This window comes from Sturnira hondurensis, unplaced genomic scaffold (assembly GCF_014824575.4).
Source record: "Sturnira hondurensis isolate 20B ecotype Veracruz unplaced genomic scaffold, ASM1482457v3 Scaffold0001304, whole genome shotgun sequence".
Lineage (NCBI taxonomy): Eukaryota > Metazoa > Chordata > Mammalia > Chiroptera > Phyllostomidae > Sturnira > Sturnira hondurensis.
In genome coordinates, this window is record NW_028073935.1 from 4,353,148 (window position 1) to 4,375,295 (window position 22,148).

The 22,148-nt window shown below is 50.2% G+C and overlaps 1 protein-coding gene across 1 annotated transcript in view; it reads right to left on the reverse strand.

The window, feature by feature from the left end:
* Positions 1 to 633: 633 nt before the first annotated feature.
* The window catches only part of EEFSEC (eukaryotic elongation factor, selenocysteine-tRNA specific), a 221,934-nt gene continuing 200,419 nt past the window's right edge, over positions 634 to 22,148 (reverse strand). The window contains exon 6 of the mRNA XM_037070271.1: positions 634 to 1,144. Coding sequence (XP_036926166.1) covers positions 954 to 1,144 — 191 coding nt within the window. The 3' untranslated portion in view covers positions 634 to 953. The remainder of the gene's footprint in view (positions 1,145 to 22,148) is intronic.

Here is a 22,148-nt window from a genome sequence, read left to right on the forward strand (position 1 = left end):
CAGCCCTGCACATTCCTGCTCCATGTGTCCCTTCCCCCAACTCACACCTGTGGGGGAAGGGGTGAGGACATCTTACATGTCTCTCCAATATTTCCTAGACACTTTGAGTTCTGGACCCCATTCTAAATCCCTTTTTGGGGACCCCCTGTTGGCTGCAACCTGTATCAAGGTGGCCTGTGGGTTTGGGGAGTAGAGGAGCAAGGGCAATGCTCACATACATGCCTTGGCCTGTAGTATGATCTATGCAGGGCTGTCACTGGCCCTCATCTCCACACTCTGGGGAGACTAGGTGCCCCAAACTTGAGGACAGAGACATAGACCTATAGTCCAGATGAATGAGCAACCCCTCCAGCCCAGCGCCCTGGCCCAGCGCCCCACTGCTCCCTGGCAACCCTTGAGTGTCTTTTCTGGACTTAGATACCCAGAGAACCTCTGGGCCCCCTGAAGGCCCAGGAGACCCTGGGGGCCATTCAGCGTAGTCTAGGGGCCCAACACCTTGTGGACTTCTCAGCCCACTGGGCTCTGAATTGAGTCTCTCCCCTAGAACCCTTGGCAGGAGCCCTGGTGGCTCCCAACATTCCTGGGTGGCAAAGGATAAGGGGAACCCTTATGTGAAATCACAGAGACCAGCAGTAGGGGGTACCACGAGATATTTATTTGAAGCTGGCAAGTACCCAGCTACTGAAGGGGACAGGGTAGGGAGTGACCCTCAATTTCCATCAGCTGGGCAGCCTGGGTGATACTGGCTGAGTCCCATTCCTTCTTGGGTGCTGTCCTCTCACAGGACCCTGCCTCCTGTTCACGCTTTGCCTTCCCATTGGGGCTGAATGCTGGGCCTAGGGGCTTACTGCCTATAGAGCTATGGGGACAGACTGTAAGAGGTCGAGGCACATCTAGCTGGGCATCTGGCACTGGGCCCAGCTTGGGCCCAGGCAAGGTGGTCCTGGGGTCACTCAGGGAGACTGGACCATACGCTTGTGGGTGTCAAAGATGTAACGCTTAAAAGACAGGTTGAGTGTTACATGCTGTGTGGTTTCCAGGCGCTCCACAACCTCCTCTTGCTTGGCCACTTCCCCTCCACTGGCCCGGCTCCGCTTTTTGAGGGAAGGTGTCAGGATCTTCTTGGACTCGGGGCTGAGGCCACCTGCAAGGCACAGAGGAAAAGCCTGTCACTCTGCCACTCAGTCTGCATACTTTCTACCCTGGATGGGCACCTATACTGGCCTGCCTTCACACTCCCTTATGCCGAGCCAGGACCCCAACATCCCTTCTGCTTCCCTCTCCAGACAATGGATCCCTGAGGCCTGTGGTCCATTTTGTCACCTAAATCCAGGCATGCTAGCCCTTCCCTCTGTGCTAGTCCATGCCACTGGTCCACCCAAGTTAGAGTTCAGCAGTGCTCCCCATCTTGGTCTCCTGGCCCTTTGCCCACCCATCCACCCTGCACTCAGGTCCTCATGGGGATCAACCCCATACCCAGTGGCCATGTCCTTCCTTTGCTCTAAATGGTTCTGTTCCTTTCCAGCATACGCATGCTGAGACCCACACCCCATGAAACTGAGGTCTACTGGCCTAGGTGTTCTCTACTCTCCACCCCTCTGTGGCCTGGGAGGCTGACCTCTGCCAACATTGTGGATTCCAGTGCCCTCTGGCCTCTAGGTGGGTTTAGCCAATGGGAACACTAGCAGATCAGAAAGCATGAGGAGAGAGCAGCTAGGATGTTGACCCCATTCCCTTGGCCAGAACTTCTATTGGGGGTCCTTCTCCCTGGGCACTGGAAGATGCTATTCCACTGCCTCTAGGACTCCTGCCTTCTCACCATGTCTTACCTGCTCCTTTGCCTGCCCATGCTTTGGTACGAACCCTCTGTTTTCTCCCTCCAGTCAAACTACTGAGCAGAAACATGTTTCTTGTTGACACCCCACTAACCAACTCTTCCAGCCCTGCCACCATTATTTTGATGCTTTCCCTGTAGCCTTGAGAACCCCAGGACTGTTCCTGGGCTCCTGCAACTGCATGTACTGTTTCCCCTCCCTTTTTAAAATTTAATTCTTGTTCAAGTACAGTTTTCTGTCTTATATTCTCAGACCTGCCCACCCCCCCCCCAGTGCTCCCCACCTCCCTCCCATTTCCACCCCCCACCTTAGTTATTGTCCATGTGTCCTTTATACTTGTTCATGTGTGTTCCCTTTTTCTTAAACACCCTTTATTTCCAGCCCCAGTAATCCTGAAATAGGAGGCTATAGTACTTACACTTCCTCAGGGGCTTATTTTTATGAGGAATCTGCTTGATGGCAGTACAGTGCAGCCTCCTTGTGGGCTACTGGCCTGGCCAAGGTCACTTGGCTGGCCCTGAGCACAGAGGCCAGGCCCTACCTCAGCTCTACATCAATGGAGCGCCCTAGAATGAACTGCCTACCTTCTGTGAGCACCACAGCCCTACTAGGGGGTCCTAGTGAGAGAAAGCTGGCAGGGCTGTGGCAAGGCTGAGCTGATGGGGCATGAGATAGGCATGGGGCAGGGATGCCTGATGGGTGGCAGCGCCTGGGAATTCTACTGGGGAAGCTGGGTATGAAGCCTTCATAATCTGGTGAAGGGCAAGTGGGGTGGAGCCCAGCCCACACCCTGCTTGCCAAATGAGGGGTTCTGGTAGACCTCTGAATCCCCCAGAGAGGGCACTACTGATTTGCTGAGAGGGGCTACATCTGTCCATGGTTTAAGAAGCTGTGTCTAGAACTTGCAGGAAGTTGGAGATAAGCACAAGGAAGAGGGCCCCTTGCCTTCTGCATGTGCTACTCTGTGTCTGCTGGCACCTGATGGGGTTCCTTCCAGGATCCAGACTTGCCTGGATGCTACCTCTGAATAGAAGAAAGCCGTGCAGCTCAGGCATCAAGCTTCAATGCCAAGAGGACCTTGGTCTGGTGTGCCTCAACCAGACAAGGAATGGTGGGTGGCAGGGGCAGGCAGGCTAGCTGTGGCTTAAACTGGGTACTGTATGCATGTTTGTTGAAAATTTCAGCAGCCCCTTCAATTTGCAGGTGAGAAATCGGAGCTTCAAGGAGGGCAGTGATTCACCCAAGGCCCCACACTGAGCCAGGATTTAATCCCTGGGCTTGAATCTGATGGCAAATGCAGACTACCGCCCTCCAGCGCATCATCACTCCAGGAGGAGTCTACCCTAAGCAGATTCCTAAAAATGGTTCTGAAGGCGAGCTGTAAGAGTATCTTATACTGGCCCTGCAGCTCCTGGACATTAAAAAAGGTGGACAGGAGACTGGTTCAGGGGACACCTGTAGAGTTGGTAAGCACCAGCCCTGCTCACTGCAGGAGAGACTTCGTCTTTCTCTCCACAGGCAGAGGTAAGACTGCCAGCTATTGCAAAGCCTGGGAAAGCTGGGGCAAACAGCTGATGTTAATGGGGCTCCAGGATGCTATGCACCTTGGGGGTATGTACCAAGGGGAGGTGCCCTCCTGCCAGGCAGCAGGGTGTCTAATCACAGGCTCCACACCCTGTTGGTCTGCATGCCTCTGGATTGGGGTGGGAAGCATGGGAATGGCACCGGGCCAGCCCCTACAAGTGCCAGGCCTGCAGGTATCTGACTCTCTGAATATGAGCCCTGGCCTTCCTTCTACAAACAGAGAAGGTGACTGGCATCAGACACTGACAAATGGCATTGGTGGCTTGTCTCCCTCTGGTGCCAGGAGGTCTGATGGCTGAAGAGGAAGGGTGCTCCTCAGTGTCTGCATCTGGCTCAGAGACAGGTGTGGCCCAATCATGGCCCATCTTGCCTGAGATGGCTCTTGTTACATACAGTGCATAGCTCCCACTGCCCAAAGCAAGCAGAGCTGGAGAATCTATCTGGCACTGGTGAAGATATAGACATTTAATTGCTCTTCTGAGATAGTCAGGCTTGTTTACCACTGCTCAATTCCAGGGTGGCCTGGACACAATGCCTAGAAAGCCTGACTGATACAGACCTGTCAGCCAAGGCTACTAGGCTGTTTGGATTCGTGGCAAATGTCACTGGGAACTGCTCTGTTCACAGTGGCTTATTTTGCCCCTTAGCCAGTGGCAAATGAAGGGAAGTAAAGGAAAGGCCAGAGTGTTGGGTGGCTGGAGCTGCTGCCCACACCTAGCAGATTCAGTGGCACTCAGGCCTGAGCCATGCTAGGTTCTCCCAACCTGCCCCTGGCCTTTCACTCAAAAACGTATGAGGACACTCCAGGACTGGGAATCACTAGTGATAAACATGCAGACCAGAGCCCAGGTTCCATGGATTTTACTAATCTGAGAAGGAACAGACAGTAATCAAGTGAACAAGATAATCCAGATAATCCAGACAACAAGGAAACAAAACCACTGTGTCCCAGGGGATGGAGGGAGGCCAGGTCCCTTATGCCAAGGGCAGACTTCTCTGAGGAGGAATGCGGGAATGGGGGCCAGATGTCACCAGGCCAGTCGCATGGAGATCTCGGGCAAGGGTCTGCAGCAAACTACATCCATAAGGCATCTCATGTGCCTTGCTGCAGAGGAACCCAAAACAGGGAGGGTCCTGGAGATCTGCAGGAGTCATGCACCAATTTGGGGGTTAGAGTGGTGCGGGTGGTGGCTGAGTGCCAACTCTCCATCTGCCCATTGTCCACAAGCGGTTCCTAAGCATTTCATGTAGGTGTTGGGGATACAGAGGCAAGCAGAACCTTCCTACTCTTACGGAGTTGCCATTCTCTCATAGGTTTCCTCTGGGAGCCTACGTGGGCTGAGCAGCAGTGCGTGGTCCCTCCTAGGATGGCTCCTGGCTTCTGGCTTCTGCATCTCCCTCTTCCTATGTGACCTGGCCCATACTTCCCCGTAAACTGTCCCCTTGCTACAATACACAAGAAACATTGCCACCTGGGCCTGTGCATTCGAAGATTCCTCCCCCAGGTGCTCCAGTGGCTCCCAGACTTACCTGTTTAGAATCACTGTGTAAATGTCACCTCCTGGTCAGGCCTTCCCAATCACTTTCACCCCATGCCCCCGCATGTCTGCCACTGCTAAAACTTAAATCCTACCTCAGCAGTGATTTTTTTCTATTCATGCTATAAGCGTAGTACCTAGAATAATCACCTATAGTAGATACTCAAAGAATACTGCTGAAAGAATCAGTACTGGATGAGGCCCCACTAAGCAAAAACTGGCTGCCAAGCTCCCCAAATGGTCACAACATGGACCCAGGAACCCTCTTCTAGAAATTCAGTCCTACCAAGCAATCTGAGATTTGTGTCACCATGCATGGAGGTGCTCAATCTTCACAACACAGTGTGAAAAAACCAGGTCCAGAAGAACAGTAACAGTAACCAAAAGAAATCAAGCAGGCCCTCCTAAGTCACACTTCCTTCGTAACTGGCCTCAGCTCACTCAGCTCTGGAGAGGCAGAGACAGACTGACTCAGTGAGGCTACCTGATGGTTTGTGTGCCCACAAGGAAGAATGTGGTAAAACTAAGGAGGGCAGTCAGGACAGGAGCCCTGTCCTAACATAGTCTGTTGTGGTAAAATGTTTTGGGAGATGAAAAGTGATACCTGAGAAAAATTTAAAGTTGCACAAAGACAGACTAATGTTATAATGTTAATTTAAAAAATGCAGGAATAGAAATTTTTGCAAGAGTTCTGCTCCAGCTCTGGGATACATAAAGAAAAGATTAGTAGGCTATTTATTAGGACACTGGGAGTCAGTAGTACAATCACAAGCAATCCTTTTTCTTCCTTCTACTTTTTTCTATTTCCCAAGGTTTTTTTTACCATGACATCTGGGTATTCACAAGGCCACCAACTATAGGGCTACTGGCATGTCCTCCTGCACACACATCTGAGCCCAGAGAAGGCAGTGCCCATTCAGTGCAGTCTGGCTGCTGAGTTCAAGGGCACTTGGGGAGGCAGTAGGAACAGGGGAGGGGGCCCCTCAGAGGGAGGGCAGGTGGTGAAGACTCTCAGAGCTGCCTGGGCCAGGAAGCTCACTGTCATCTCTAGGCCACAGTATGGTCTCTGCAGCTATTTAGCTCTGCCTGGTGAAAGATGGGGCTGAGCAGAACCTTGGGGGTAGGTGATGCTCACAGCTACTTCCAAGCCTTAGAGGTCCATGTTTCTTACATTGCTGCTGCACCAAGAGCAGTGACTAAGAGGCACAAATTAGGAATGCACCTTCAGTAGAGAGGCTCTTCTACAGCACAGATGAACCATCTGGGCTTGGTTCCACTACCAGCAGTAGAGTCCTCTTATTTGGCAGCCAAGGCCTGCATGCATTATCCACCATGTGCCTCCCTCTGTGCCTCTCCCCTGCTCACTCCCCACTCCTATCTTCAATCATGTTCTTATCTCTAACCAAAAGAAATCAAGCAGGCCCTCCTAAGTCACACTTCCTTCGTCTCGAACACTCTTCTCACCCTTTCTGTATGGCCAACTCCAGCTCAGTCATTGTCTCCATGGGAAGGCAAAGGGCTCAGGGTGGGTTTGCTGGATAAAAGCAAAGGGAATGAGCAAAGACTCACTCAGGAGTGTAGGGCAGTGAAGGGAAGAAAAGTGCTCCAACAGAGCCTATGCTTCCAGAGCTAGGGAGTATCAGTCTGCAAGCCAGTGGTCCAGGGAGAAGCCCAGGCTGAGAGTGGCCACCCCCACCGCATGTGACCTGGAGCCTGGCTCCCCACCATGCAGTGTGGGCACAAGGGGAAACACACTATATGTGTGAAGCTCACACTGTGGCCATCGTTCCACAGGGCCTCAGCAGACATACCCTGTTCTTTCTTACCAAAACTGGGGGTTCTTGGAGCCCAGTGGCCCTGTTCCACTCCCAATGAACCAAGATGGAGGAGGCAGTGGATGGGGGAGGGCTGGTATGACCCTGGGGGTGATGTTACTGCCTGTGGCTTTTCTTGGGGACACTCTCCCAGGGCCTGTCTGGCCTTTCTCACCAAGTGCCAGCTATATACAAAGGCACAATGGACTGGAGGCTGCTGGGTCTTGGCGGAGGCTGGGGGTAATCAGGGAAGAATGTGGGAAGTACAACTGTTTCCCAAGCCCTGGCTGAGGGTGCCGCCCTGACAAAGCCATCAAAGGCCTGCAAATTGCCTCCAATTGCTGGTGTCGCTTTCATGTTGGGGGCCAGACTGGAAAACGGGCCTTAGTGCTGGTGGGCGGCCTGCATCCTCCCAGTGGGAACTGAACCCTTGCAAGCAGCTTGGGGTCACTGGCCCCCTTGGTGGCCTGATGGGGCTGTAGCTAACTGTAGCCACTCCAGCACTTCCCCTTCCTGGAAAAAACAAGTTAAAATGACAGGGCAGAAAGAGAGCCAGGGCAAGGGGCAGGCCCCTTTTGGGGATCAGCATTATGGTGATGATAGGATAGGCTGCAGAGCTCAAAGGGACGAGCGTGGCAGCTGGGCTGGGCTGACATACGGGGTAGCCAGAGCAGGGTGGCCATGGAGGGCCTTGAATTCAGCCAGACCTTGATTCAGGACTGGATACTTGGCCTGTGAACAGGGGGCACTGCTCAAAGGAGGGGACCTCCCTCAATGAGGTAGCCCTGAGCGCTAAGGCTGAGGTCCCTCAAACAAGGTGGCTGTAACTCCCATCCATTGAGCTCTAGTGTCACACTTCACTCAAAGAGAGGCATCTCTGCCCACCTGTTCCCAGTTATGAAGCCACCCAGAAGAGGTCACAGGTGATCACAGAAGGGTGGGAGCCCAGGGCCTGATAAGATCTCCCATGTCACTAATGTGGCAAACTGTTCAGGATATGCTGCTGGAGGTGAGACCAGAGGTGGGCCTGGCTGGGAAGAAACTTAGAGGGCAGAAATGGGTCAGGGTGTAAGTACTCTGACACAGGGCAGGACCCAGTCATGTCCAATATGCACAGGGCTGCTATTGCTGCCCCATCTTTCAGGTGACTAGCTGAGGCACATCAAGGTGCAAGGACTTGCCACGGCCCACAGTAGTCAGTGGTGGAACTGAAGTTTGAACCCAGATCCCTCTGCCTGCCAGCAGGCCAGGGTAGTGTGGGCTCTGTAAAAGCTTAGTTCTTGTCCTGGGTGGGTGGCTCAGTTGGTTGAAGTGTCATCCTGTACACCAAAAGGTTGTGGGTTCAATCCACAGTCAGAGCACATACTGAGGTTGTGGGTTCAATCCCCATTTGGGTGAGTATGAGTATAGGCAACTAATCAGTTTCTCCGTATTGATGCTTCTCTCTCCCTCCAACCCCATTCCTCTCTCTAAAATCAATAAGCATGTCTTTGGGTGAGGATTAAAAAAAAAAAGCTTAGCTCTGACAGAGGCACCATGGAGGAAGATGCCAGCACAGTGCTGGGATTGTCCAGTAGTTAGGGAGAGCTGGGTCAGTAACAGGGACAAGAGTGAGTGTCACTTGGACAGAGAAATCCTGCTCACTTCCTACTGAATCCCTGAATTCCTGGTGTCCCTGAACTCCACTATCTCTTGGTTGGACCTGTTTTTCTAAATTTATACTTGGAAACTGAAGCCCTCAAGTCCCTGGCTGATGTGGAGTACTGCCTGGTTTTCCTTCTTTCTCTTCTTACTATGAATCCTGTATACAAACAAAGATGCAGTTTGCTTTACAAAGATAAGGTGATTAAGTTTTCATTAGAGGTATACTGCTGATCCCGCAACAAAGGGAATTACGGGAAGGTAGAAGACAGAACAGGCCCTTTATTAAAATTGAGCTTTCTGAAGTTTTTGAGCACAAGCTCTACAGGCTCCACATGGCCCCTTTCCTTGGGGAAAGGGGAGGTGGTGGACACCTGTATCCCAATTTTGATGTCTTAATGTTGCATAATTCCTCCTTTAATTTATATTAAGCTTCTTAGCAGCAATGATGAATTCTTCTAAAACAAAAAAAGGACCCTTTGCAGAAATCTTTCCCACACTGTATACATTGAAATTATAATGTAGTCAAGGCTTTGGAGATTGGGGGTCCATGTGAAAGGAAAAACAGTGCATTATGTGGAAGGAGTGACTTTGTTTTAAGGCAAAAACAAAACCATTCTGAAATAGGAAATGACCTGGTCTCACGAATTGGACAGAGGCTCAATTATTAGGGGAGCAGCTGAAGCAAAGGAAAATCGGTTGTCACATACTGGGAGGGGATGGGGAGCGAGGGACAGCCACAATTGGTATGGGGCTGGTGGTGGTTCTGAACTACCCAACACCATCCAACAGTGGCTCCCATCTATCCCTCTAGCTCAGGGGTGTCAAACTCATTTTTCACTGCGGGATCACATCAGCCTTGAGGTTGCCTTCAAAGGGCTGAATGTAATTTCAACTCCTTAAGTGTTAAGAGTAGTTACATTTATACAGTTCTAAAATTATTTTGGCCCTTTGAAGGCAACTGTGAGGCTGATGTGGCCCCCATTGAAAATGAGTTTGACACCCCTGCTCTAGGCAGAGACCCAGGGCAGGCATGAAACTCACCTGGGCTGGGGCCAAATCCCCCTGAAGTGGCTGGTGATCATTGCTGGTACGCAGTCTGGAAACTCGGGCAGGGTTCAAACCCTTGCCTGAAACCACACAGCTGTGAGAGAGGAGCTTACTTGGCACTTATGGTGACTTGCCTTGGACTCCTCGAGGGTCCCTTTTCTCAGCACCCTGGCAGGCCCTGCAGGAGCAGGTTCTCAGCACTGGGACCACAGGCTCTGGCCTCCTGTCATGAGCCATTAGGCTTCTGTCCCAACAGCTCCCTCTTCTGATCTGCCCTTGGATGTGTTGCCAAAGAGATCCCTCCAGAACAAAACCTGATCATCCCTCCCAGCTTAGAAATCTTCAGCCATTCCTCAGTGGGTATCCAAGTTCCTCTAAGCAACCCCTTATCAATTGTTTGCTGCAGACCCAGCATTTCCTCACTAGCACCATTTACTCCTATACAAGGTCCCACCACTTACACCTGCAGAGAACCAAACCATACACTCCTGCACAGAGCCCCAACACCTAGCCCTCCCTGTACAGGGTCCCCAGCACTCACCCCTGCTCTGGCTCTATACAGGTGCTCTTTCAGCCTGGGGTGCCATGTGATGCTATCTGCCTGGCAAAACCTACTTCTGCTTTAGTTGTCAGCAATAGGCTTAGAATCTTGCTTCAGCCCTCTCTGATGTTTTCCTGGCCTCCCTCCTCCATGAAGACCAAGACTCTACATACTCTGTTCCACAGCCAGACCTTGTGTCCCTAGGAGACAAGATACAGTCTGTAGCAGTGGCCAGCAGCTCCAGGAAAGGACACTAATGGCAACCTCATCCTACCTGTAGTTTCTCTCATCTGCCAGTGGACCGGATCCTGAGAGCTGGCTCTTTCCCAAGGGCAACCACCCCCTCCGAGGGAGTCAGAGCTCACCCATCTGCCAGCCTGGCTCCTAATAACCTTCCCACAGCCGGATAGGTGAGTCAGACCCTGTCAATCTATAGGAGGCTTGGGGAGTAGGACATCGTAGGAGGTAGGGCTGGGGAAGAAGGCAGGAGTGCACCAGCCCTTTTGTCCCACATTCCAAGTCTGAACAGATCTGGAGGCCTTCTCCTCAGCACACAGGGGCCCTAAACCCTAGTCCCTCCCACTCAGCTCATGCTCCCTATCAGGATTAGTAGGAATAGCTATGTGGGTACCTGACTGTTCAGAGGGAATGGGTGAAGTGTTCCGTGAGTGGTGGGTATACTGGGCAGGGGCTCTGCAACCTGTGGATGGAGCTGAGCTGCTTCTGCATGGCAGAGTTTCCAAAAGGTGAGCCCAGTCAGAAGTGTTCCTGGGGACTCCTTCTGGCTGAGCATTGAGCTGAGGTTTGACAAAGTCTCTGGGTGGGGAGGGCAGGGTGGAATGTAGGGCCTGGGCCTGGCTGGATCCCTGCTGTGTTCTGAAGGAGGGAGAGAGCTAGGGTGAGGTAGGCAGCACAATCAGCGTATATTTTATAAGTCAGTTTCTAAGCAAGGGAGGTGACCACCAGGTGACACAGCTGGTAACCAGTGGGCAGTGATTCAAATTCAGGTCTGGGGCTTTATGAAGCCATCTACCTGCTGCAGGCCTGGAAGTTTGTCTATGGGCCTGGCCACCGCAGGGCCCTGCTGTTTCTCTCTGGGAGCAATGCTGTGAGAATGGGGCTTGGGGCTGAAGCTGCCTTTGAGTGAGGAGAAGATGGCAAAAGGCATGGGTGTGGCAAGGCTGGGGACCACCCCAGTTCTGGCAGTGTGGGGTGGGCACTGGTATGCTCTGGGTCCCAATGGTGGGAGGGTGGGTGAACCCACCCGGCATATATAGATGCTGCAAGTGGCTAAATCAGAGAGGAGGTCTGAAGTCAAAAAACTGTCTTGCATGAAGTAGGCCTGACCCACACTGGCATCAGCCAGTTCTCAGTAATCACAAAAAGAGGACCAGCAGTAATCCCAGCGAACATTTACGATACCTTCACTATCTGCCAGACTCTGTTCATAGGCTTCTAACAGAGCCCCTAAAAGACCTCCTGTACAGCAGCATTCCTCAAATCCACAACCACTCCCTGAGGGGACTACTTGTACACAAGGAAACTGAGGCACACAGGAATGACATGGCAGGCAGAGTGAAAACTCATTGGCTTCACAGCTGGACTCCCTTCTGGTCCACGACAGCCTGGTAACCTCAGGTTCTGGTTTTGACCACACATGACCTCTGTCACAAGTGTACATAAGCTCACTTCTCTAACTGACTGTGGTTCTCTAAGAGCAGAGACTAGATCCCAGAGTCTAGCATAAGACCTGGTCCAGGAAAGATTGAAAAAGTACTTTTTCCTCAACTCACATGAAGAGGGCACGCTATCTACTCCATCATTAGAGATGGAAACTGAAGCCTAGAGATACAAAATGACTCTCCCAAGGTCACAGAGTTACTGGCAGAGAAGTAATCACCTGTCCTCATTACTACATGGAAGAACCCAAGTTCTTTTTCAGGCAGCTAGAGGAAAGGAGCCATCTCTCCTTTCAAACAGCACCACACAGTGCTACCTTTGTGCCTGATTGATGGTTAGCCCAACTCTGCTAGCGAAGCACAAATGTGCACACATACCCATGCACATTCATATACACTTCAGCACATACAGCATGTGCATGGGCATGTCTTCAAACACACATATATGCACACAAGTCTCTTCAACAAGGTATCTCCTACAGGACAGGGGCCATGCATTCAGTAGGCTCTGTTCAGCTCCTGGAACACAGTGGCCACTGAGTCAGTCTTAATTACTACAGGAGAGGAACCAGGTCTCAGTGAGAGCTGTGTGGGCAGGGAATAGGCAAGGGATTGGTGATGTGGTGCTGGTGGAGCTCTGGGCCCATGGTCTTTTCTAAATGCCAGGCCATGTGACATAGTAGCCTTACTGTCCAGATCTGAGATCTGCTTTCCTCCTTGGTCAAAATGAGGGATCATGGGAGTAAGATATGTAGCAGGCTCTCTTTCCAGAAGGCAGCTGCTATCCCTGGGCTCTCCTCTCCTGCAGGATCTCCACCCCTCCATGGACAGCCCCCAGGGCAGGCTTCCAAGGAGGGCATGACTCTTGGTGGCCTCCATGGAGACTGTCCCCATCACCAAGGAAGCAGAATTTTAATAGTCCAGATACTCCTTAAAGTGTGTACACTCTTAAAGAGGAGTTAATCTTCAATTAAAATACCTAGAGAACAGACAGATAAGTGGTTTAAAAGCTAGAGCTTACTGACTTTATAAAAATCTTTTTCATATTGCTTTTCTTAAAAAAATTTCACATATTAAAAATGTCACTTTCATAATTGGGGAAAATCCTCATTCAGAATAATGAAGGTGAACAAAGGCCTGGAAGCAATCATCTTCCAGGGTCCATATGGGGTATCCTGAGTACTAACTATATCAGCCCTCTTTCTAGAGTGGGGGAGAGCAATGGGTAGGGCAGAGGCTGGCTGTCCTTTCTAGCTGACAGGGAAGGGCAGGCAGCGAGCTTCAGTGGTCCCTATCCACACTTTTGACAGCTATAAGCTCTCATGGCTGGGAGCTTATACCTCCTCCCTGGCTATGGTTGGGGTGAGCATAGGCGACCCACCCCTCTGCATAGGCACATAGGCCATGTGCACATGCACAGTCCCTTGGAGGAAGATCCCAGCCTTGGGCCCAGGGAGACTGGTATGTGCATGGGGTTAACCCACTCACCTGGCATGCTGGCCCCCTCACCCCATCAACACCCAGCATACCCTCTGAAACCTGCTGTACTGTTACTGTACACATAAAGGGTCCAATTGACAGCCTTCTGTTGTGTGTCCAATGGGCCTCAGGCCTGGGCTGGCTCTCTGCTCCTTAGCCTTCATGCTCATGTTACTGTGTGGGTCCCAAGTACCCAGCACAGAGCCTGGCATAGGGTAACATCACTGTCTCCTCCCTATATCCTGGTGCTTCTTTCCCAGCACTTCACATTTTAATTGCCTCTTGGCTCATCATCCACTGACTGCTACTAGCCTTGGGGCTCTCTGTAGGCATGGATGGGGATGAAGTGCTTTCCTCAGGCTCAGTGCTACTTCATGAGGTGCTGATGGGCTGACACGGACCCTTGCTTACTGGTGTGTGTATCCTCTTCCTCCAAAACACTGCCTGTGGCTCTTTCCTGGACAGAATTTAATGTCTTTGTGGCCACACACTAAGATTTTTTACTGTGGCTTGGTGGGGCTATTTTATTGGGTTGGCCAAAAAGTTGGTTTGGTTTTGTTTATAAGATAGCTCTAGTAGCACTTAGTTGCTTTTAACTTCATTTGAAACAATTTTATTGGATTGTATTGTGACGGCTGTCATATCAGTGTGCATTAAAAACAAACAACTTATCAAGTCCTGCCAGTGTGGCTCAGTGGATTGCGTGCCGGCCTGCAAACCAAAGGGTTGCTGGTTCAATTCCCACTTAGGGCACATGTGTGGGTTGTGGGCCAGGTCCCCAGTAGGGGGCATATGAGAGGCAACTACACACTGATGTTTCTCTCCCTCCCTCTCTCTCTCCATTTTCCTCTCTCTAAAAAAAATACAATCTTTTTTTTTTAAAGCTGTGTTCACCTAGATGCACAGAAACAAAAACTATCAGGATTGAATTTTTGTACAGCCATTTTAACATTGAAGATGGAAGAAAATATGCAAAATTTTCAGCCAATTATGTTTTATTATTTCAATAAAGGTAAAAGAGCAACAGAAATGCAAAGAAAAGATTTTTTCTGTGTATGGAGAAGGTGCTGTGACTGATAGAACATGTCAAAAGTGGTTTGCAAAATTTTGGAGATTTCTCACTGGACGTAGCTCCATAGTTGGGTAGACCAGTTAAAGTTACCAGTCAGAGCATTGACCTGTGGAAGCTCCCAGGCAAGGGCAGACTGAGAGGATCCTAGAGGAAGGGTGTCAGAAAAAGCATCTCAAAGAGTGACGTGGCATGTAGAGGGCTGGCTGAAGTCAGGGACTATAAGCCAATAAGTGCAGACATGTGTATGAACAACTCTATGGAGGCCCAGACCTTTCTCCAACTCTCCCAAAGAAAGAGAAAGAAGCTCTGACTAGAAATAGTGAAAAGAAAAATGGAGCTCAGAAAAAGGACTTCCTTCCTTAGGTTGTGGTTCTGAGATGTGGGCTTGAAAGGACTCCAATGACAAAGTAATGACTGATTTAAAATGGACACTTGGTGGAGACACAGAGTTGTGACAGGTACTGAACAGAACAACCTGGAAGCAGAATGGGCCTTGATAAGTGCTTGGTTAATCCCTCAGCATCTTTGTCCTGGGTCCCTGCTACTATACCTCAACGCCCCCCCCCCCCCCAAATATCCTAGGTACAGACACCTAGGCCAAACCTGCCCCTCTTACCTGTGGATTAGTTCCAGGCTCCAGAATGGGCCTGACAGCACCCCCAGGGCCCTAGTGGGCCTATTCTTAGCTTTAGACACACTGCTGGTGCCCACCTGATGTGCTCCATACTATCCCCCTGGCTTCTCCAGACAACATGAAGGCTGCTCCTCCAGACACTTTCTAGAAAGTCCCATGGTCCTTCTCAGTCTGCAGTTGCCTGCTCGCCCTTATGGAGCTTCTTTTCTGGGCTGTGAGTTCCTTGAAGGGTGAAATTGCAAGGTACTTATTTCTTAGCCCCAGGACCAAGCAGGGTTGGGCACATGCTTTTACTCAATAAATGTTTAGTGAGCATGTTGATTTGGTCTCTATCCTCCTGGAGGTTACAGTAGATGCACCCAGTAATCTGTGGGTGAACAGAAAAGTAGCCAGTGTCATCAGAAGTTAATAAGTACATGTTCTCAATGTGCTCTTATATTAATCCATTTATACAACAATAACTTACTATGAGTAACTTCTATTATTTCTTCCAATTTAGAAAAGAAGAAACTGAGGTCCAGAGAGGCGAAACCATTTACCCAAGAACACACAACTAAGTAAATGGTGGAGCTAGAATCCTGATTCATTTGGGCTTGTAAATTAAAGGTTTCACCATTGGGCAAAGTACCTCTCATGTGCAATGAAAGAAAGAGCAGATGCTATGAGTGAGAAGACAAGTGAGCTACTTAGTGAGACAGGGTGACTTGGGTGAAGTTTAAAGCCAAGACCTGAGGATGTATTCAAGGAAGCCATGGGAAAAGGGGATGGTATTGTGGGCAGAGGGAATGGTGCATGCAAAGGTCCTGAGAAAGGAACAAGTTGGAGCTTCTGAGGAAGTGAATTAAAGCTGGTGTATTGGGGAAGGGAGAGTGAGGAACCTGAGCAGGGGGACCACTGCTCAGCCTGGAGGCTGCAAGCCATGGGAAGCTACCAGGGGACAATGTGGACCTCAGTGGACTCTAAATGAATGAGTGAATAAATGCATTCTAGAAAGTTAGAGGAGAGAGCTGTGGAAATAAAGGTCAACAATATCATCTCCTAGATCCCTTCTTGGGATCAATGCCCCTGAAACACACTGGTCACTTCAAACAACCTCTGGCTATCATCATCAAAGGCTACCTGAGAAGTACCACCCACTCCAGGGAGTCTAATAACTGTCCTAGTGAGTGGGTAAGTGGACTGTGGCTGAGTCCCTGAGGGAAGCCAGGCCTAAGCACTGGCAGCAGAAGCTGGGAAAGCTGGAAACCTCGAGGTCTGGCAAGGGCCTGACAGGAAGCCACCCAGATGCTGACCTGCCCAGTAGCTGAGGTTAGACTGGGCTGGATCAAGCTGTTGGACACAGTGCAGAGACCGAGAGTACTGGGATCCACTGAGGCCTTGGGGGTACTCCAGAGAGTGTAGGGGTATGGGGCGGGAAGGGAAAGTGTAGAGGAATTCTGCCCTTGACCTTTGTCAAGGGCATTGCTGATTGCCCCAAATGTGGTCTATGGGTTGGTACTGAGAATAACAAGGAAGAAAGAACCTAAGAGTCTCCATCCAAATCCTAATTACCTCTATGCAGTTTTGGTGGAGCTGAGGTCCTGGGGAAATAGTCTGGGTGTGCCTCTATCTGCATGGGCTATGTTGATCCAGAGCCTCCTGCTCCAGATCTGCCTCATTCCTACTACCTCCCCAGTCCCTGATCCCATGCACCCGCTTGAGCCTCCAAGTCTCTGCCTGTGACCTTCCCTACCCCCAGATGACTATCCAAGTGCTTCTCTCAATCCTGCAACTAGAAAAGTCCAGCCAAGACTAATTCTCCCAGGGAGTCATCTGTGCTGACTAGATGAGCCCCACAAGTGAAAATAAGGACTGCCAGAGAAGCCCACTGGACAGGTAGGTGCTGCCTGGGCTTCCCTTGCATGGATCAACACTGAACTGCCTATGACTGGTTGGAGGTCTCAGGCAGGAAGGTTTCCTGACTCTCAGAGCCTCCACAGCCACATCTTCAAAATGAGGCCAATTAATGGTGCCTGCTGTGTGGGCTGGAAAGGGTAAGTGGGATGTGAGCACCAAGCAGGAGCTGTCCCCTCAGCCTTGCTCAGCAGTGAGGGTTTATGATGGTGCTGGAATGGCCCTGTCTGGCCTGGACNTGCCTGACTGGTTGGAGGTCTCAGGCAGGAAGGTTTCCTGACTCTCAGAGCCTCCACAGCCACATCTTCAAAATGAGGCCAATTAATGGTGCCTGCTGTGTGGGCTGGAAAGGGTAAGTGGGATGTGAGCACCAAGCAGGAGCTGTCCCCTCAGCCTTGCTCAGCAGTGAGGGTTTATGATGGTGCTGGAATGGCCCTGTCTGGCCTGGACAGTGGTCTGGGTCTGGTGTCAAGCAGAAGTGACTCAGGCAGTCCTCCTCTCCCATTATGGAGGTAAAACGAGGAGAAATCAGTAACCGTCTCAAATTCCAGGCTGGCATTTGGTTTCCTCAGCTGGGAGATATATATGGTCAACATGTCTTGCCACACAGCACCTTTATTTCAGTCACTTTAAAGAGGACTTTTACTTTTTTTCCCTTAAAAAATAGTCACAACAGTGAGAACTGCCAGGACACATGGCCATTTTTACCCAAGGAAAACTTGTGTGCATGGGGCAAAGGGTAAGAGGTGCTGCCCAGTTACCCAGCTAACTGGATCCTGAACCAAACTACTCCTAGTGCCCGTGGCTCCATGGCAAGGTCCAATGTCGGAGGAAATAAATACACCTAGGACAGTGGCAGAGCCACCTATGATCTCAGGGCCAAGCACCTGTCCTCTCAATGCCAGATTCACTTGCCAGAGACCTGTGATAGTTCATAGACATACTAAGCACTGGGAAGCATAGGCCTCAGACGCTGAGGAGGGTAGATGCCAGGTCTTGGAGGAAGCCCAGCTAATGGCTGCAGAAATGAGCATCCAGTGGGCCAAGGACCACACACAGCCTCACTTGGGTCCGCCTGCCAGGGCTCACTGCCCAAAGTCTCCCATAAACCTCACTTCCTTCATTAAATCAGTTGTGTCACTTATCATTGCACAGCTCCTCTTGCCTATCTCAGCTGATACCAGGTCCCAAAATGCAGCTGCCCACATGGCCAGGGGAAGAGAAGTGCATTTGGGGACTGCAGGGGACTGAATGGCAGTGACTGACAGCTCACTCATTTGTGGAGATGTGCTCAGAATAAACAGAATATCCTGTGTTTCATGACAACTAGAAATCTGGCTCGTATGTTACCCCTTCTCTCCCTGATCTAAAATTTCACCTGGCTAGAATCACTCTTTACCCATCAAAACTCTTATATGACCCACCCAGAACTTCCTAAATCTCTTCTCAGCATCACTTTTTTTTTTGCCATTCCCATTGCCACCACCTCCATTACTTACTAAATATTTATTTAAACTAACTCATTAGTTCAACTAGAAAACATTATATGATACCACAAGCTGACACTGAGGATACCTTGTTGCCCACAAAATGCATGTTAAAAACAGACATGTAAGTAGGAACATTATCTGTAAGCTTGTTTATGTACCACCTTGAATCTTCTTGGATGCTCCCAGGAGGATCTAAGTAGTGTGCTGCCAAAATTATTTCCTGGGCATTCCTTCCTTAGCAAGTTCTCAGACCAGCCTGCCTGTTGAGTGACATTTCCCAGGCCACGGGACAGAGTTGGGGATGCTGGGTTCAATGCCAGCCTCAGAGCCTCCCTGTGGCCTTGCACAAGGCTCTCCTGCTTGGTCAGTGACTTTGGTGAAAAGGGACTTAGAGTCAATGAGGCAGTGCATGTGAAACAGCCAGTGCACGCATGGCCCACGGTAAACATTACTATTCTTCACTGGTAGAGGGGCTCACTGAGTTTGTGGGAGGATGCTCTATAAACTCTATAGTTGCAGTCATAATCTGGCTGTCTATGATTCAGGTTAGGCCCCTAAAGATCCTTTAAAAACAGCAGATCAGTTGCCAACATTTAAAAATGTGAGCCTGCATTCTGGGACATGTGGCCTAAGGCAAGCGTGGGCCACTCCTTCAGACAGGGCTTGGTCCCCAGGAACTGCTGTCAGTGCTCCCACTGTAGTTCCCCCTAAGTCAACTGCCAACTTGGCCCCCGTGGCATTCTAGTTTGCTGGGTCCAGCTTAAAGCTATAGAGCTATCATGTTATATGTCTGAGCTACGGAGACCATTGATTGGCGAACCCTGGTGGGTGTCCGGTGAGTCTAGAAGAATCCAGAGTGCCTGCTACACCTTGAGGTGGCCCAGGGAGATGCTCAAGGAGGAGGAAGCTAGGGTGGGACAGAGGAGCCTAGGAGCTGTGCTCTGCCACCAGGTGCCCTTTCTCTGATTTCTGAGCACTATAGGATTTGGAGAAGTCACAGTGGCAGGAAGGCATTTGGTACTGCTCCTTTCCACATTCACACAAAACCTCAGGGTAGCCTGGGACCCTGCTTTTCTGCTGCTATTACTGTGAAGGCAATCCTGGGCAAGCCCCGTATCTTTATTTGTATCCTCTGTAAAAGAGGATAGCAACACTACTTTCATCATACCACCCCTCACCAGACCATGGGAGGAGAAGTAAGAAAATCCCTAGTGTACATGGTCCAGCAGGGACTCAGAAACACCACTGAAGGGGAAGAGGAAGCTCTACTACACATGGTAGAGCTGGCCCCTCTCCAGCCTTCACTACATTCATGCACATGAGTGACAATACATCTACCTCAGATCCTACACCCTCCCCAGCAACTGGTGCACGTGTACATGTGTATATGCACGCATGTGGGCACGCACATGTCTGTGCATGCTGGAGGGAGATGGCACCAACAAGCATGCCCCCTTAACAGGTTTGCTGTGAGGCCTATGTGAGTAATCAAAGCCACCTCAGCTTGTCTGGGTCTTAAGCACCCACTCAGTCACTGTGTCTGGTCTTCTTATTTCTCTTTGCCTTTAGAGCTTGGACTCCCAATCACCTTGACCCTGTGTCCCATAAAGAGGACCATAGGGTCTTCTGAAGGCTCCCTAGGCTCCTACCAAAAGACTCTTCATAGACCTGCCATTCCCTAGAGGAAACCCTAACCTCTTCAGGAGTGGAGGTACTCTGGTTCCCCCAAAGCCTGACCACTGAGCAGTGAGAAAGCCCTCTCGCTCAAGCAATGCCAAGACCCTCCCACCTGGAACACCCTCCCCCAGGTGGTTTCTCATACCCTCCAAGGCTGAGCTCAATGCCACCTCTTCCAAGAAGGCCCATCTGCTGCTTCTCTCTGTGCTCAGAGGTGCCTCAATCTCCTTTCTGGGACCTACCATTCTCATCAGAGACAAAAAGGAAAAATGCTGGCCTGGGAGATGACAACAGCCTCCCTGCATTTCTGAAATATTTGAACGACTCACTAACCTTCAAACTCAGGACATTAGATATACAACTCTGCACTTCCAGTTTGTCTCGAAAAAGCTATCCTATTTCCACCCTGCATCAGTGAGGTAGAACAGGCTGCACTGCCCTTCATGGCCTGTGCTGTGCCTAGAGCCACCAGCCACTTTCTATCACTGCCACACACTGCTTCTTTTACCTGAGACTGGCTCCCCTGTTTCAGGTCCCCTGCCCAATCAGGAAAGCACCTGAGTTGGCAATTGGGCAGTATAAGCATCTGAGCTTGAGTCCCTTCCCCCTGTCCTACAGCCCCAGTGCCTGGCAAAAGGCCAGGATGGATGGGCGCCAGCCAAATGCTGGCTGATATTGGTGGAGCAGGGTTCAGTCCAGGCTATGGCAGCCTGAAAGGGCACATGCTATTTCAGCGTTTTTCTTCCCAGGGAATCAAGTGTAACAGCCGAGAGCTTGGGCTGAGCACATAGACTGCCAGGATCCAAACCCTGGCTGGGGCTCTGGTCAGCAGTGAGGCACAGCTGACTGTGTGCCTCAGTCTCATCTGAAAAATGCAAATGGCCATAGCACTTTACATGGTATTTGTAAGGCCTGAGTGAGTTAATATAATGGAAAGCACTTAGAACAGAGTCTAGCACAAAGCAAGGTCTGAAAATATAGTAATCATTTTTATCATTATGCTCCATTATAATCACCTGTGGATATCTACTCATTCAGCATATCTCACATATAGCTACTGAGTATTTACAATACTTCAGACCCTGTTCCTGGTGTGGGGGACATAGCAGTGTATGGGTTAAGTTTGCAAGGGGGACAGATTTACAACTAATAAATAAATAAAGGAGAAAATGTCCAAGCATGATTAGTGCTATGAAGGAAGTACAACAGAGCAACAGAGAGTGATGGCACTGAGTTGAAGGCTTGGGGATGCTATTTTGGATGGGGTGGTCAGGGAGGCCAGTCTGAGGCCTCAAAGACAAGAAGGAGCTGTGTGAAAATATCTAAGAGAGGAGAACAAGAAGGAGCTTCACTCAGGACCTCTGTAAGGCAGGAAGGAGGATGGTGTGGTGGGGGAAAGTGTTGGGCAGGTGAGGCTGTGCAAACAGCATCTTGGCAAGCCAAAGTGATCTGTCTTTCAGGAAGGAAGCAGATGGAGCCTCAATATACCCTCCACTAGCTTCCTTTGTAGACAACCAGGAGTTGAATCCAATGTGCCTCCAGCACAAGGCTAGGGTGGGCAGTGGGCAAACAGGAGGGAGATATATGTATTATCTTTTCTTTTCTCTCTCTGTATTTTCTCTTTTTTTTAGGTTCATCCTAGTATGGTTGTGAGGATATGGAGGAAGAAAGGGCAAGAGTTGAGAGCAGCAGGAATTTATGAGCTCAGAGTGCAGTATACTTTTGGTGAGGGTGAGGGAAAGAGGACTCCTTTTGCCAAAACAATATTCAATTTTTAAAAAAGGCAGCTACAAAGCCATGATTAAGCTCAGGGCCCTAAAAGAAGCCCATAAAATCAAAAAAATATTTATCTGGAAGGGTGGTAAGTCCAATAAAAGTTTTATGAATGTTTTACAACTGCCCTGTCAGGAAGCTGGCCTCTCACTCACCTCCCTCCTGTGAAAAAAAAATACACAAACATATACAGTCACTGGTCCAGACACACACACTCATTGACCCAGATACACTCAGTGGCACAGATCCACAGTTATGGCACATACACACACATGTGGACATATACAAAGTCAGACATATGTGCTCACAGACTCCTCTGGTACCATGTCTCTCGGGTGAGCATGGGGCTGATGGGAGAGGAGGTAGAGGGCAGTACTGACTCTCTTTGAGCTTGTACAAATCTGCAGGGATCTGCACCCATGGCCTGGCTAAGAGTGTCAGCATCTCA